The 18101-nt window shown below is 47.6% G+C and overlaps 1 protein-coding gene across 1 annotated transcript in view; it reads left to right on the top strand.

The window, feature by feature from the left end:
- Positions 1 to 18101, top strand: part of RAPGEFL1 (Rap guanine nucleotide exchange factor like 1) — a 131261-nt gene that overhangs the window by 102054 nt on the left and 11106 nt on the right. Inside the window, exons 11-13 of the mRNA XM_060256189.1 lie at positions 5362 to 5412; positions 6854 to 6941; positions 8699 to 8763. Of these exons, the coding sequence (XP_060112172.1) occupies positions 5362 to 5412; positions 6854 to 6941; positions 8699 to 8763 (204 nt within the window). The remainder of the gene's footprint in view (positions 1 to 5361; positions 5413 to 6853; positions 6942 to 8698; positions 8764 to 18101) is intronic.

The raw sequence follows: 18101 nt of genomic DNA, 5'->3' as shown, positions 1-18101 counted from the left end.
TCTTCCACTGAGCCACAGCTGGACTTGGCCAGCAATAGACCTTTATTTCAGATATATAGAACGCTGCGATAAGTGTCTACAAAAACAAGAAAACAACCAGTTCCTCAAAGCTAGAGAACCTGTAATAGTTCCCACTTAAAAGCTCGCCATTGGAATTTGCTCAGAGAACAAGCCAGATGAGCTTTTGTAGGTAGGGAATTCTAGGGGGGAAGAAGTCAGTCAGCAGCTTGCTAAATCAAGCGGAACTCTCACTCAAGGCTCCTGTCTGTACTGGCCATTGACTCAATAATCTCTCTCTCTCGGCTTGACTTCGCGAACGAAGATTTAAGAAAGGTGCAGTAGTCCACGTCTGCTGCAGGCTCGCTGGTGGCTGACAAGACCAATGCGGGACAGGCAGGTCTGGCCACAGTGGCTGCAGAGAAAAGTCTGATTTGGGGTTGGTGCTGTAGCAGTGCGATTCTTCCTCAATCTCCTTTTGTCCTCAAGACCAGCTATGCGTGCGTTCTCAAAGGAAGAGACAGCCTGGTGGATGGTGTGCCTCCATGCTTTGCGATCTGAGGCTAGGTCAGACCACTGGTGATGGTTGATGCGACAGGTACCAAGGGATTTCTTCAAGGAGTCCTTGTACCTCTTCTTTGGTGCCCCTCTATTTCAATGGCTGGTGGAAAGTGCGTGCGTTCTCAAAGGAAGAGACAGCCTGGTGGATGGTGTGCCTCCATGCTTTGTGATCTGAGGCTAGGTCAGACCACTGGTGATGGTTGATGCAACAGGTACCAATGGATTTCTTCAAGGAGTCCTTGTACCTCTTCTTTGGTGCCCCTCTATTTCGATGGCCGGTGGAAAGTTCGCCATACAGGGCAATCTTGGGAAGGCGGTGGTTTTCCATCCTGGAAACATGCCCTGCCCAGCGCAGCTGTGTCTTCAACAGCAGTGCCTCGACGCTTGTAACCTCCGCCCGCTTGAGGACTTCAGTGTTGGTCACAAAGTCACTCCAGTAGATGTTGAGGATGGTGCGAAGGCAGCGCTGATGAAAGCGCTCAAGGAGGCGCAGGTGATGACAGTATAAAACCCACGATTCGAAGCCGTAGATGAGGGTTGTCATCACAACCGCTTTGTAAACATTGATCTTTGTGCCTTTTTTCAGATGCTTGTTGCTCCACACTCTTTTGTGCAGTCGGCCAAATGCATGGTTTGCCTTTGCCAGCCTATTGTCAATCTCCTTGTCGATCTTGGCGTCTGAGGAGATGATGCACCCCAGGTAGCTGAACTGCTGGCATTTGAACTAATAGTCAATAAAGATTGACTATTAAGGCTCCCATGAAGATCTCAAAACACAAGGAAGTCCCAGGAGTTACATCCCATTGAAATCAGTGGGGGCTGTTTTCCCAAGGAACCTGAACATTTTTTTTTTACAATTGAGCTGCAAACCACAGATATGCTATTCTGGGGCAAGACATTTTGTAACTCCCCACCCCCCAACCCCCAGCATCTGTGTTTCATGCCTTTTTTTTTAATGATTTATATATTTGTGGGAAGAGAAGGTCATGAGGAAGCTTCTAGGTTTCTCTCTGCACACTTTAAGAACCAGAAACACACCCTTTAAGGAGGGGTGGGGGGTGGGGAAGGGAGAAACAAACATTCTCAGAATCCAGGCCAAACCGGAGATTCACAGATCTGCTTGGGAGAACGCAGCTGTCATCCATAGGCTTTTGTGTGTTACTTGGATCAAATTTTCTTTTTTTCTTTTTTTAAACACATGATTAGTTTATTTTAAAAATTCCAAGTTATACAGAACTTTGTTGGATGAAGTAGTATCAAGTAGATTAATTCCACATATAACAAAATTCTACTATGCATAAAGTACTATATGGTATATATAACATTGTAGAACATCTTATTTAGCGTTTAAGATAACGTCCAGTTTAACAATCAATCAATCAATAGATAAACAAATAAATACCTTATTAAGGATAAATTAACTGATAATTGGGCTAGAATTTTTGACTCTTAAACTAAGAATAATGCCTTGCTCCATCCCAAGCCAAATGAAAGGGAATGCTTAAATAAAAAGAGAAAGGAGATAGCATAAGTTAGAAAGAATTATAGTGAGAGAAATTGAAGGTAAGTTGTGTTAACACATATGCCCATGTCTGTGGTCCTCTTTCTTTCACCGTATATTTTCAGCCTGTCTACATTAGCTGTTTGTGGGGAGATGTGACTGCACAATTTCTGTCAAAGATTCCCCCCCACCCTCCGCTGCTTTGTTTTGCCTTGCCCTACAATTCCACATAATCTCTGGTATCAAACTGGGTCATCGTTGAGCCAGGAAATAAACAAGGCGCTTCTTTGCTTCTGGAAGGAGCGTGATTCTGTCCTGAGGGGGTGACCCCGTTGGTGGATGCACGGCAGAACTTCAGCGGACTGGCTTGGGCCTTGTCTTCAGCGCAGTGGGATGGCAGCTTTTTCACTGCATTTTTGAGCTTGTGGATCAGCTTCAGCTCAGAGAACCCCCACCAGTGTTCCCTCTAAGCTGAGTTAGCATGAGCTAGCTCCCAGATTTTTAGCCTCCAGCTCACACATTTTTGACTTAGCTCAGGAAAAATGGCCCTGGAACATAATCATTTATGCAATAGCTCACCGCTTTAATGTCAGTAGCTCACAAAGTAGAATTTTTGCTCACAAAGCTCTGTAGCTTAGAGGGAGCATTGACCCTCACCCCCACCCTTATATCCCAGCATGAGCTCATATATATTGTCAGACAGCAGCACAAGTGGCCAGTTTGCTTCTGAATATCAATGCAAGTGCCATTTGGTGTAGCGGTTAAGTGCACAGACTCTAATCTGGGAGAAACAGGTGTCATTTCCCCCACTCCTCCTCCACCTGCCGCTGCTGGTGTGATCTTGGGTCGGTCATAACTCTCTCAGAACTGTCCTCTTGAGGGCAGTTCTCAGAGAGCTCTCTCAGCCTCACCTACCTCTCAGGGTGTCTGTTGTGGGGAGAGGAAGGGAAGAAGATTGTAAGCTGCTCTGGGAGTCTGAGTGTCCTGCCAGAGGATGTAGTATAGCCATAGGAATAGACAGGTTGATAAGATAGGATCATGGAAATGTCTATCAATGGCTACTAGCCATGGTGGCTGAGGGAAACCTCCACATGCCGAGGCACTGAGCCTCTGAATCCCAGAGCCTGGAGGCAACATCAGGGAAAGACCTCGGCCTCTATGCCCTGCTGTGGACTGGCCAGAGGACTGGCCAGAGGAACTGGTTGGCCCCCGTGGGAGACAGGATGTTGGACTAGATGGACTATTGGCTGATCCAGCAGTGCTGTACTTATGTTCTTATCAGGGGAAGCCTCTCTGCCCTGTTCTCGGCCTTCCAGAGAAACTGGTTGGCCGCTGTGGGAGACAGGATGCTGGACATTGGTCTGATCCAGCAGAGCTCTCCTGATGTTCTTATGAAGGTCTCTGCCTCCATGTCCTGTTGTTGGCCCTCCAGAGGAACTGGTTGGCCACTGTGTAATAGAAATAGGAAAACCCAACACTAGGCAGTCAAATAATTATGAGTCCTACACTGTCTCAGCCCAAAAGTCCATACGAAGACCCCAGGTTTTATTTACTTTGTTTCAATTATTTCAATCTTCCACAGTGGGTGTGGGCTATAACAAAATCGATACATTACTCATTAATTTCATACAGACATATAGAAATAAATGAATACATGAATCGTATTGAAATATATTGTATTCTGAAATAATGTTTAAATACTGCATATTAATTTATTTATATATGTCTGTATGAAAATATGTAGTAATGCATCAATTTTGTTATAGCCCACACCACTGTGGAAGATTGAAATAATTGAAACAAAGTAAATAAAACCTGGGGTCTTCATATGGACTTTTGGGCTGAGACACACTGCAGCGTTGGACTCATAATTATTTGATTGCTCAGTGTCGGGTTTTCCTATTTCTATTGCTATAACCAGGACTTGTTTTGTAGCAAAATAGGTAGTGGAGCTCATCCAGGGATTGTTATGCAGCTGCGCATACTATTCAATGGACAAGGAGGTGGAACTCTCAGAAGGAGGAGGTGGAACTCCGAAAAGTTCAGGAGCTGTGCTCCTGTGAGCTCCCAGTGAATCTGAGGCCTGGCTATAACTGTCACTCCTATATTTGTTCTATTGTATAGCGGCCGCTGTGTGAGACAGGATGCTGGACCGTTGGTCTGATCCAGCAGGGCTCTTCTGATGTTTTTATGAAGGCCTCGGCCTCCATGCCCTGTTGTTGGCCTTTCAGAGGAACTGTGTGAGACAGGATATGCTGGGCTAGATGGACTGTTGGTCTGATCTACCAGGTCTCCTCTTACGTTCTTAATCTATATTTATCTTAATATTCTGCTGTTCTGTTGTATTGTGTTTTACACTTCTGCAAGGCAGTTGGATACTCTTTTTTTTTTTTTGTAAATTCAAAGGTAGTTTAGAAAGCTGAGAACGAAACGTCTGGAAGAAAAACTTTCTCCAGTAGAACACGGCACTTGAGCCCGAAAGATTCTCCAAACCCTAATGATGATGCCAGCCGTGAAAACCTGAAATCTTTGATAGTTTAGAAAAGTTGTGTTTACAATAATTTAAAGTACATTTTGGGGATGGTTTCCTTTTCCCTGAGCTGAACCTGCCACTCCCTTGGGTGTCGAGGACAGTGGTTGTCATCAGGCAAGTCCTTGCATAAGACATCTTTCTCTTCAGACAAACTTCGCATCTGGGTTGGCCAAACACAGCCAACACCTAGGCTGACTCACAGTGCTGTGGCAATCGCTGCTTGAAATGTTTTGCTCAATCGTCTGGCCCTGCTGGTGAACATCCTGATGGCACCTGGGTTTTGGCTGCTGTGTGACACAGAATGTTGGCCTGGATGGGCCATTGGCTTGATCCATCATGGCTCCACTTGTGTTCTCATGTCTGGGGCAGTGATGCTCCGTATTCTTGGTGCTTGTGGGACAACAGTGGGAGGGCTTCTGGAGTTCTGGCCCTGCTAGTGGACCTGGGTTTTGGCCACTGTGTGACAGAGTGTTGGCCTGGATGGGCCATTGGCCTGACCCAACATGGCTCCTCTTATTTTCTTCTGTCTGAGGCAGTGAGAATTCCACGAGAATTGGCTACATCAGGGTGTGTGTGGCCTAATATGCAAAGGAGTTCCTGCTCCAAGAAAAGCCCTGCCCATACCTGAGTTTGTATAACCCAAACTGAAGACTGTGGACGACTGAGCAAGGTTGACCGAACCACAGTAGCTGTTTTTAACCATTCCTTGTGGCGTTCGGCACCTTTTCCCTCTGCCGCTGACTTTTCTTTGGTTTGCTTGCTGTTTCAGAAGCTTCCCGGCAAATTTAAGAACCTGTTCCGGAAATTCGAGAATCTCACGGTGAGCACCTGAAACAGAACGGGTGTAACGTTACGGTTAAGTACACAAGAGATGAGCTGGAAATTCCCCCGTTTACATAACAGCTGAGCCATGGCCGCTGCTCCCGTGTTCCACCCCCCTTCAGGGGGAAAATAAACCCTCTGGGTCCTCTACTCGCACATTTAAAGGAAACAAAGAGGAAAGTGACTCATTGCTCCGTAGTGGAAGAGAGGAGGAAGACGAAGGCTGCCTTAGAAGGAAGGTGAAGGCTGTCTTATCCACGACCGCGGTTCGTTTCACACATTAACAGGAAGACGTAGGAAGGGCTCCTCTTTGCAGCAGGAGAGCATCTGTTGTGAGTCAAAGTCCAGCCAATGGTTATATATAATCACCGTTTAGGGATCCCTAGAGAGGCTTCTCGCTCTTGCTAAAGCCCTGAGATTACAGGCCTTGTGTCCAGCAGGTCTGTGGTGCGAGACAGCAAGCGAGGCAGGTAGACTGCCGGGCTTCTGGAGTTGACATAAAACCTCAAGGAATTTTGCCCTGACTCGGTTAGCTCAGGCAAGTCTGATCTCCTCAGATCTCGGAAGCCAGGGCTTTTTTTGGAGCAGGAGCTCCTTTGCATATTAGGCCACACACCCCTGATGTAGCCAATCCTCCTGGAGCTTACAATTGGCCCTGTATGAAGAGCCCTGTAAGCTCTTGGAGGATTGGCTACATTGGGGTGTGTGGCCTAATATGCAAAGGAGTTCGTGCAACAAAAAAAGCCCTGAGGCCACACACCTGAGAGACCACACACCATCTTCAAGTACTTGAAGGGCTATCATATAGAGGATGGGGTGGAATTGTTTTCTGTGGCCCCAGAAGGTAGGACCAGAACCAATGGGTTGAAATTAAATCAGAAGAGTTTCCGGCTCAACCTTAGGAAGAGCTTCCTGACTGTTCGAGGGGTTCCTCAGTGGAACAGGCTTCCTCGGGAGGTGGTGGGCTCTCCTTCCAGGGAGGTTTTTCAACAGAGGCTAGATGGCCATCTGACAGCAATGAAGATCCTGTGAATTTAGGGGGAGGGGTTTGTGAGTTTCCTGCATTGTGCAGGGGGTTGGCCTAGATGACCCTAGAGGTCCCTTCCAACTCTATGATTCTTTGATTCTAATTTATGCAGTAAACTTTAATGCCAGTAGCTCACAAAGTAGAATTTTTGCTCACATAACTCTATAGCTTAAAGGGAACATTGTTTGGAGGGTGGGCTTTATGGGATTGTACCCACTGATGTCCCTGGTCTCCCTAGGCTCCATTCTCCAGGAGTTTCCCAGGCAGGATCTGACCACCTTACTTCCCGCCCCCCATCTTCCACTGCTGACCAAGAGGATCTGGCAATGCTAACCCCCGCCCCCTTTATTGCTTCTGTTTTTACATTTCCTGTTCTCTCCTCGAGCAGGCTAACTTTTCCTTCCTATTGCAGGACCCCTGCCGGAATCATAAGAGCTATAGAGAAGTCCTCTCTAGGATGAAACCCCCAGTCATCCCCTTCGTGCCCCTCATCCTCAAAGGTGAGCCACACCCACTGCGGTCCTGGTGTCCGTTCCATGCACCGTTGTTCTTGTACATCCTGGATCTAGAGGGTGGAGAGAGGCTAGTCTCTGCTTTCATAGCCATGTTGTGGTTTTGAGACTGAATGCAAAAGTCAGGATTGTGAAAGGGGGTGGGATTTGAACTGGGGAGAGAGCATTTAAAATAATATTGTCTCCTACTGGACTGGAGAGCCCAGGCGAGTCCGATCTTGTCAAATCTCTGAAACTAAGCAGGGCCGACCCTGGCAAGTACTTGGATGGGAGACCTCCAAGGAATACCAGGGCTGGGACGCTGAGGCAGGCAATAAAAAAGCCACCTCTCTGAACATCCAAGCCCAGTAGGAAGTCACCAGAAATGAGCCAGGCACATGTGTGCGTGCACAGACCCACAAAGGAAAAGGAAAAAAAAACAAATTAATAGTGTTTCATATACAAAAGCCATTTCACTCCAGGCAAACGAGACCTGAACTTTCAAAACCAGACTGATCTCGGTTCCTCGTTTCCCCTGCAGCAGTGCAGCAGCCATCAATGTTGTTGTCATGAGAACAACAAAAAAGTCACAATCAGGGCTTTTTTTGTAGCAGGAACTCCTTTGCATATTAGGCCACACACCCCTGATGTAGCCAATCTTCCATGAGCTTACAGGGCTCTTTGTACAGGGCCAACTGTAAGCTCCAGGAGGATTGGCTACATCAGGGGTGTGTGGCCTAATAGGCAAAGGAGGTCCTGCTAGAATTCCTTACAGGACTCTTCGTACAGGGCCTACTGTAAGCTCCAGGAGGATTGGCTACATCAGGGGGTGTGGCCTAATAGGCAAAGGAGGTCCTGCTAGAATTCCTTACAGGGCTCTTAGTACAGGGCCTACTGTAAGCTCCAGGAGGATTGGCTACATCAGGGTTGTGTGGCCTAATATGCAAAGAAGGTCCTGCTAGAATTCCTTACAGGGCTCTTAGTACAGGGCCTACTGTAAGCTCCAGGAGGATTGGCTACATCAGGGGGGGTGAAGCCTAAGATGCAAAGGAGTTCCTCTACAAAAAAAGCCCTGGTTGGAATATATACAGTAGGGAAAGTCTTGGATATTTTCTAGGTTTCCCTCTCACTTTAGGCACAGTGGTGAGTAAGACCCGACACACCTAGCCCTGTGAGAAATGAGTATGCACCTTAGAATGCTGTGAGCACCCTCACCCTCCCTGACTGGATCCCGGGTGCACAGCTGTTTGGGCATGCAGTGTGTTTTCAAAACATCATATCATTGGTCAGGTCCTTACTATTCATAAGCCCTTCACTGTAATGAAGAAATTTTGCTTGCTGGTAATAAGAAGAAAGGATTTGCCCCGGAGTGTTGGTAGCAATGCCTTTTTTCCTTACCAGTGAATAAACACAATCAGCTCTGGGATTAAGGGAAAAGGCTTACAGGCCAAAGGCTACAGATATTGACCAGGAACCTTTCTTAGTAGAAAGTCATCTAGATGGGGAGCCATGTAAATTTGTGTTTAGCTGTAGAAGAGAGCAAGAGTCGAGTAGCACCTTAAAGACTATCAAAAATTTGTGGCAGGGTGTGAGCTTTTTTGCGAGTCACACGACTCACCAAAGCTCACACCCTGCCACAAATTTTGTTAGTCTGTAAGGTGCTACGCGACTCTTGCTCTTTTCTACTGCTAGTAGAAATTCAGGGATCGCTAGCCTTCCAATCCTTCTCTCTTACCTCATTTTTCCCCCCCTTTTCTTACTCTCAGACCTGACCTTTTTGCACGAAGCCAGCAAAACTTTGGTCGACGGACTGGTCAATATAGAGAAGCTGGTAAGAAGAACTTTTTTAAAAAAAAACAAACTTGCACCGATTCCAGCTCCGGGTTTCTGCTTTCCCCGGCTGAACTTCCAGGTTGGATTACTGTAACTCGCTCTACGTAGGCTTTCCCTTGAGACTGATGTGGAAACTTCAGCCGGTGCAAAATGCAGCAGCGTGGCTGTTGATAACAGTGCCTAGCCAGGCACACATCCGGCCAGCGCTGCGTCAACTGCATGGGTTACCGGTTGAGTACCGGATCCGTTGCAAGGTTTAGTATTGACTTTTAAAGCCTCACAGCCTGGGACCGACATACCTACGGGACTGCATCTCCCCATATATGCCCCGGAGAGCAATATGATCCGGCACACAACATCTACTGACCGTCCCTGGCCCGAAAGACATCTCTCTAGCCTCACCTAGGGCCACGGCCTTTTCGGCCTTGGCCCCAGCCTGGTAGAATCAGCTCCCCTTGGAGATCTGGGCTCTCACTGAACTGTTACCTTTTCATAGGGCCTGTAAAATGGAGCTATTCTGCCAGGCCTTTAGCTGAGGCAGCAGGCGTCCTACTCTCTAATTGGGTGTTCCTTCCATCAGCTGGCCCTATGCTGCGGTACCATCTCTGCTGTAATATTAAACTACCTCTTTACTGTGCCAGATTCTTAATCTATGTAACATGTGCCCAGCTCATCTACCACCTGTAACTGTTTATGATCAAATTGTATTGTTTTATTGATATGGTATGTTTTAATTGTTACTTATACTGTTTTATAATGCTATAAATAGAGCCCCGTGGCGCAGAGTGTTAAAGCTGCAGTACTGCCATCCTACGCTCTGCTCACGACCTGAGTTCGATCCCAGCGGAAGCTGATTTCAGGTAGCCAGCTCAGGTTGACTCAGCCTTCCATCCTTCCGAGGTCACTAAAATGAGTACCCAGCTTGCTGGGAGGAAAGTGTAGGTGACTGGGGAAGGCAATGGCAAACCACCCAGTAAAAAAGTCTGCCGTGAAAATGTTGTGAAAGCAACGTCACCCCAGAGTCGGAAACGACTGGTGCTTGTGCAGAGGACCTTTCCTTTCCATAATGTTACTATCTGCACTGAGCCCTTTTGGGGATAGGGCGGAATATAAATAGTCTAAATAAATAAATAAGTAATCGATTCCCCAATTAGGTGGCCTAATATGCAAAGAAATTCCTGCTACAAAAAAATGCCCTGCATATACCCTGGACCGAAGAACAGTACACTCTTTCTATCTGGGATGGTTGTCCTCTTCCACAGAGCATACAAGGGACTTGGAAGGGACTTACATGGAGGGATAAGGAAAGTAGAGGACACCCGCCTAGCCAGCCAGATCAGCCAAATCAACCATGTCGCAGCCAGGTCGCCCTCACATCCAAGTATATATATGATCAAAGGACCAAATTGGACCTCTTGTCCCGGGAGATCTGTTAATAAGCTTATATGCTAAATCCCCCCCCCCCCCCATTTAAAATCAGGTGCATTGGATCCTCATTTCGACTGGGATCACAGCATGGGCGGGAAGATGGCGGAAGCCTTCACTCCTACATCCAGGGCTGGTTTCAAGCTTCGAGGGGCCCAGAGGCTCCAATGCCCACTACTAACCCCTCTCTAGCCCACCCACTGACATCCTTCCCGTGTCCACCTGTGGGGCACAGATGCCCACACTGCCAGCATGCCCCTTCCCCAATGGTGCTGGTGGTAGGCACAGCTGGGAGTGGCACTGTCATGGCCAACAGGAACACTGATGTTTGCGTGCCACCCGTATGCCCTTCTCCAGCAGCGTTGGGCAGCACACACAGCTGGAAGCACAGGTGGCAAAGCTTCATAAACAGGTCGTGGAAGGGCAGGAGTACAGAGATCAGAGGAGACACGTGAGTGGGGAGTCGAGTACAGACGGCCCCGCCAGAAGCCAGAGGCCCTGGCAGCTCTCCCATCCATCCAGGGAATGCTGAACCCACTCCGCCATTTGTCCCAACCTGAAACGGCCCTGCGGAACTGGCTAGCTCCTTTACGGGGGCAAAACAAACAGGTCCTTGTACGGATCCTAATTAATACTCCCTCTAAGCTGTGGAGTCTTGTGAGAAAAAAAAACTTCTGCTTTGTGAGCTACTGGCATTACAGTTGTGAGGGACGGTGGCTCAGCGGTAGAGCATCTGCTTGGGAAGCAGAAGGTCCCAGGTTCAATCCCCGGCATCTCCAACGAAAAGGGTCCAGGCAAATAGGTGAGAAAAACCTCAGCTTGAGACCCTGGAGAGCCGCTGCCGGTCTGAGTAGACAATACTGACTTTGATGGACCAAGGGTCTGATTCAGTATAAGGCAGCTTCATATGTTCATATATGTCTAAGGGAAGGGATGGTGGCTCAGTGGTAGAGCATCTCTCTCAGCCCCACATACCTCACAGGGTGTCTGTTGTGGTGTGAGGAAGGCTCCTCTTCCTCCGCCTCCTTCTCCAGATCAGACTAAGGTTCACCTAGTCTTGGTAAGCAGAAGGTCCCAGGTTCAATCCCCGGCATCTCCAACTAAAAAGGGTCCAGGCAAACAGGCGTGAAAGACCTCAGCTTGAGACTCTGGAGAGCTGCTGCCAGTCTGAGAAGACAATACTGACTTTGATGGACCGAGGGTCTGATTCAGTAGAAGGCAGCTTCGTATGTTCGTATATGTTCATAAATTATTGTGCGCTGGGGTCATCTTTCCTGATCTAAGACAAAAATGTGTGAGCCGGAGGCTAAAAATCCTGCGAGCCAGCTCACATTTAACTCAGCTTAGAGGAAACATGGATCCTGATTGAGACTGACACAACTGACCAAACGAGGAAGCAAGCAGGGCTGTTTGAGGGCAAGGAAAAGGGCACCAGGGGAACACTTAAATCTCTCCCCACCCCCCTCCATTTCACAGTTCCAGTCCAAACTGGGGTCTTTGGCAACGGCCTTTTTAAAACCAAGTGTGGTTCCTTCATGGAATTCCCAACATCCAACCTGTTTCGTTTTCCCAATGTACAGCCTGCCCGTTAGATTCATTGTGCACCCTTATTAAAATCCGACGAGACGTTTTACTCACGTCTCTAACCCAATGAACAAAACCTTCTTAACGCCTTTTAAATTACGGCAGGAGATGTTACAGCAGAAGGAAGGAATGGGAAACAGGCAAGAAAAGCGCCTTCCCCGGTGTCCCCTAATGGAGGAGAGCAGTGGTGAAAATTACTTAAGTGATCCTGGGTGCCAAAATAAGGGTTTTATGTCCCTGTGAAAGGCTGCAAATGACCCTGGATTACACGGCACCATACAGGAAGCTTTTAAGCGGTGACCGTATGACTCATGGCCATCAATCCTTCTTAGTAAAGCGGCTGGCCTCTGTTACGATCACAAAAGAAGCAAAAAAGAAATAAAAAGATGTGCCCACAGACAAATTAGGAGTCTTTACTTACTCAGTGGACTCTCCCCGGTAGGCAGAAAAATATGCTTTTATAAATTTACTCAATAGAGTCTGGGGGTGGGGGAATCACACCCAAATAGCCCGACGAGATCTGGACATGCTCTCGAAGCCCCCACCACCCTGGCAGCCAGCTTGGAGAAGGCATTTAAAGTTAAAGTTGCTTTCTTTTCACCTCTCCCTCCCTCCTCCCTTCCCCATCTATTTTCCTTCCTCCCTCCCTCCCCTGTCCTTCTCTTGGCTCTTACATTAAGCAAGTTTGTCTACTCCTGGACCGTTTTCGCACACAGCTAACCTCGCAGTCACAATCCTGTTCCCTCCGCAGCATCCGGTCGGATTTCGCACCATCTGCACCGGAGTTACAGGAAGTGCCACGGCTTTTGCATAGCAAACGTAAACCGCTAAAACCCAGTTTACATTTGCTACGCAGAAGCTGCGGCACTTCCTGTAACTCCGGCGCAGATGGTGGGAAATCCGACCGGACGCTGCGGAGGGAACAGGATTGTGACTGCGAGGTACGATGTGTGCGAAAACGGTACTGGTCTATACAGACTCCCAAAGCAAATCTAAGTGTGCTTATTGTGTCAGGACACAGAAACAGGCTCTACCTTGAATGATCTATCGTTCATTTATCTACTGATTCTTAGATACGTTTATCTACTGTACTTTAGTGGCTGAGGAATAACAGTAACATAAAAATATCTACATCGTCTTTCAGTGGTATTGGTAGCTGTACATTGTTGGATTTGGTGCTTTCCTGATACCTGGGGAAGTCCTTGACTGCTGGATTATCTTGTCCATACAGGAAAATCTGTTTTTACCAACTGTCAGGTGGGGCCTAGAGATCTCCTGGATTTACAACTAACTGTATTTTCAGTAGACAGAGATCAGTTTCTCTGCAGAACATGACTGCTCTGGAGGGTGGTCTCTACGGCACTACCCCACTCAGGTCCCTGCTGTTTCCAAACCCCTCCCTTCCCAAGCTCCAGTCCCAAATTCTCCAGGAATTTCCCAACAGCGCCGGATTAAACCCTGCGGAGGCCCCTAGGCAGTCAAAATCTTGGGACCCGCTTGCAAAGAGTCAGAGTGTCTGGCCCGCAACCCGTGTCCCCCACTGCAGCCTGCAAGCACCTTCTCAAAAGCCCCTTTGACAAAGCTGCGGGGGAGAGGCAGAGAGAGGCAAACATGGTGATGACACCAGCAGCCGCCGCACCAGGCAAGTCAAGCAAAGAGCAGCTCAGTTGCTGGCTGGGCGTGCAGGCTGGGAGGGCTGCAAGCAGGGGGGAAACTAGGGTGAAAGCCAGCCCGGGGCCCCTGAAGGCGTGGGGGACTATAGGCCAGTGCCTACTTCATCTAATTGTTAATCCGTCTCTGTTTCCCAACCTGGAGTTGGCAGCCTTAGCCTAGTGCAACAATGGACAGCGTGTAGACGTGACGTGTGTTGGTTAAAGGAAAGAAGGGAGGAGAAAGAAGAAGAAAACGACTGTAGATTTATACCCCGCCCTTCTCTCTGAATCAGAGACTCAGAGCAGCTTACAGTCTCCTATATCTTCTCCCCTCACAACAGACACCCTGTGAGGTGGGGGCAGATTTATACCCCGCCCTTCTCTCTGAATCAGAGACTCAGAGCAGCTTACAATCTCCTATATCTTCTCCCCCCACAACAGACACCCTGTGAGGTGGGTGGGGCTGAGAGGGCTCTCACAGCAGCTGCCCTTTCAAGGACAACCTCTGCCAGAGCTATGGCTGACCCAAGGCCATTCCAGCAGCTGTAAGTGGAAGAGTGGGGAATCAAACCCGGTTCTCCCAGATGAGAGTCCACACACTTACCCACTACCCAAGCATTTGGAAAATATTGCAGGAAGAGATTTGGTTTGGATTCAGACTGTTCTATCTCCCATGATTCTAGCTTGTATCTGACATTTCCCCAGAGTTCAGGGCAGCATAGATTGCGCCCCCACCCTGCCAATTCTATCCTTACATCAACTTTTTTGGATAGGTCAAGGGAGGACTACTAGCCTAGCAATGGAATTCCCATAATAGGTGTAAAGAGAGTACCCAGTGTTTGTCCTTGCTGTTTATCTGAGAAGCGGGCCGCAGCATCAGAGTCCAGGCAGCCAAATGCAATATGACTTTTTTTCTTAAGGGCGTTAAGAGCTCAGGTGGTCTCTTCCCCACCCCCCCCATCCCTATAATCTTCGCACCCCCTCCCCCTTTCCCCTGCCCTTCGGGGGATTAACTAACAGTTGGTCCTCTGTAAGGTTTCTAGCCCGGTGGGACAGCGACATTGCCATGGCAACGGTTTCAGAGAAGCCGCACTTGTCAAAGGATGTGGAAAGGGAATGTGGGGGGGGGGGCTGTGATCTGGGCAGGAGCTGGCCCAGATTTTCTGGTCCCCAGGGAGGAGGTGACGGGGAGGAAAGAAGCGACATCATTATCAGCTGAGCCCTGCCCCCCCCCTTTTCCTGCCGGTCTGCGCACCATACAAGAAGCACACGATAATTCATTTGCTGAGTGTTCATATTCTCCGATAAAATGACTGATTCTGGAATGATTAACATAATGCATTCCGATCAAGGACACTTACACCAATGCGCCTGTTTTTGCATAAACATGTGTACTAGCTACTGTCCCCGATATATAGCCAAGGAAAAAGAGAGAGGGGAAAGAGACTTAACCCAAAAACTGGAATCAAGAACCTGGAAGGTTAATATACAACTTCAGGGCCAAAAAATGAAAGCAAAATATAAAATAAAATCATAAACAAAAATATACGTATGATTTTATTTTATTTTTTGCTTTCATTTTTTGGCCCTGAAGTTGTACATTAACCCTTCAGGTTCTTGATTCTGGTCTTTGGGTTGTTTCCCCTCTCTCTTTTTCTTTGCATAAATGTGACCATTTTGACTATTTTCTTTCTGGAGCTAATTTTGCATGTGGGGAAGAATGGGGTGCCGTTTCCAGTGGCTGGGATGAGGAACATGGTGGTAGTGATATTAGGCAAGACTTAATAAATAATAAGGGACTTTTAGTGTATTGGAGTGGAACCCCATATCCTTTGGGATTCCCTTTGAGGTATTTTTGCTGAGATTGACTTGATCAGCCATGAGGACGTCGAACAAGCTTTGAAAATGAGACAATGGAGATTCTCTGGATTCCAAAACACGAATTTAAGATTGCATCCGCACTGTGTTTTTTTCTTGAGATGGAGTTGAAATAGAAGAGTTTAATTTCTCTGACATGTTTATAGTTCCCTAAGCACAGCATTCTTGTCCTCAGATAGTGAGGCTATTGAACATATGAAGCTGCCTTATACTGAATCAGACCCTTGGTCCATCAAAGTCAGTATTGTCTACTCAGACTGGCAGCGGCTCTCCAGGGTCTCAAGCTGAGGTTTTTCACACCTACTTGCCTGGATCCTTTTTTAGTTGGAGATGCCGGGGGTTGAACCTGGGACCTTCTGCTTCCCAAGCAGATGCTCTACCACTGAGCCACCATCCCTCCCCTAATTGTGTTATTGTCAATGTCCAGCATTTGGTAATTGGGCAGAGGGGACTTATTTTTTGTTTATTTATTTCTTTTTTAAAAAAAAAACAGGAAAAACCCAGCAAAAGGAGAAAACTCAAAATCCAGCAACTAGTGTTTTTTAAAAGGAAAAAAAAGTATACATAAAGTGGAGACAAAGACTGATTACTCATGAGCAGTTGCTCTACTTTCCCCTCCAGTTGCTGCACAGATGCATTTTGATCCACGGCTCCCTCCAATTTCCCTTGCAGCTTCTGGAACTCTAAAAAACAAGAGCAGGAAGCTGCGAGGGAAATTGGAGGGAGCCGCAGATCAGAATGTGCCAGTGCAGCAGCTGGTGGGGAATTGATTGCTTGAGCCAGGGAAAACAGAAGCCCGGGGCAGAGCAACTGCTAGTGAGGAATCAGTAAAAAATACAACAGTGGTGTTGGCAGATCTAGACAAAAGTTCCTATAGACGTTTCCAAATCTCTAAAAAGTCGCTACTCACTTGTCATTAATATGTCATGTGTTCAAATATTGATAGTTATATCCAGGGGTCGTTTTGTAGAAAAACAGGTGGTGGAGCTCATCCAGGGATTGTTACGCAGCTGCACATACTATTCAATGGACAAGGAGGTGGAGCTCTCAGAAGGAGCAGGTGGAATGCTCAGAAAGGTTCAGGAGCTGTGCTCCTGTGAGCTCCCACTGAATCCGAGGCCTGGTTATATCTGTTGATTGACAACTCTGCCCCTGAAAATCTGGCTGAGGTTTGGGAGCTGCAGCTGGATGGTTGAAGCAGAGATGGTTGAAATTGGAATCCATCAAAGTTGGAGAGCCTGTCGCTGAGCCAGGGAGAGTTGGGATTAAGTGGCCTTCTCACTGAGAAACCCCATAAAACTTTCAGGGGAATCAGCAAGTGTCCCTGGAACACCGTTTCAAAATCTCCTCTCTAATTGTTCTGTAACTAGAGTTGCCAGTATTACCTGGCTCCGGCAGGGGAAAGTTTTCTCGCACACGCATCGCAGTGTCAGGAGGACGATTTGGGAGTGATATCATCAGACTGGGCGTGTCACACAGGATGCCGCAGCATGTGGAGTAAAAACTCTATGACACCATAAAGTTTTTTAACCAGAGGCTAGAGCGTCCCCTGCGTGACATGCCCAGTGCAATGATGTCACTTCTGGGTGACATCGTTGTGCCAGGCGCTGATAGAGCTTTTTGGGGGCAGGGATTTCCCTGCCAGCCAGCTCCGTGCCGGTGGATTGGGGGTCTCCAAAGCAGGGGAACCCCTGACCCCAAGGGGAGGCTGGGAACCCTGTATGAAACAGTGCAGTGAGATGCTCAACCTAGTGGTTTAAAAGAGGGAAAGAAAATGTGACTTAAGTCCCCAGTGTGTCTTCTCCCCCACAAAAACAAAGAAAACCGTAAATTTATTTTAGACTGGAATAATCTCATCAAATTGTATTAATTCTAATTAACCCAGAACAGACTGAAGAAGGTATTTCCGTGCAACAAGGTCAAATTATATGTACCCGTACATATATCCTTGACTTTTAATAGCAATTTTTTTTTATTTGGGGAGAAAAGGAAATACAAAAAAAAAAGGTATCAAATAAATCTGTTGTAACAGTTAGGAATTCCCAATGGAGGTGTTTCTGCAAGCAACACCAGTTGAATTTGTATAATCCACTCAGGGCCCAGAAACCAGATACTTTCAATATGTTGGGTCCCCAACCTTGTTGACTTTGGTGGCGCTTTTGCAAGATTAAGAAAAGGTAATTGGAGCTATCACAAAATGACTGACGGAAGGAGGGTTGGCCAGTCACAAAATGGCTGCTGGAATAAACACAGACACTGAGTGGTTCCACAAAACATTGGGGGGTTGCAAGCCAAGTGTCCTCCTCCTCAGACAAAAGCAGCAGCTTCCGAGGGAGCGCTTGCTAGAAATGTCAAGGCAGTGCCTCCCAGGCTCCGAGAAGGCAGAGGCAAAGCTGTTTGCTGTGGGGAAATGTTGCTCATTGGTTTCCATTTCCAGAAAGGGGGAGATTTCATCCCTGTGTGGTAGGGATGCTAGCCTCCTGGTGGGACTTTTGGGGATCCCCTGGAATTACAGCTCATCTCCAGACTACAGAAATCAGTTCCCTTGGAGAAAATGAATGATTTTAAGTGTAGACTCTGTGGCATTGTATCCTACTGAGGTTGCTGTACTCCTCAGGCTCCACTGCCAAATCTCCAAGTATTTCCCATCCTGGATCCGGTAGCCCTTCCCCACCTCCCATCCACCGTATGTGGTCAGGGGGACTGGATAACCCTACGGGGTGGCCACAGGGGCAGATTGCCGGTGAGTCCAAGAAGGTATGGCTGCGGTGCACCTTTCCATGATAATCTCAGTGCC

Source organism: Heteronotia binoei, chromosome 15, assembly GCF_032191835.1.
Source record: "Heteronotia binoei isolate CCM8104 ecotype False Entrance Well chromosome 15, APGP_CSIRO_Hbin_v1, whole genome shotgun sequence".
In the NCBI taxonomy this organism is placed as follows: domain Eukaryota; kingdom Metazoa; phylum Chordata; class Lepidosauria; order Squamata; family Gekkonidae; genus Heteronotia; species Heteronotia binoei.
This window is presented reverse-complemented; position numbering and strand designations above follow the sequence as displayed.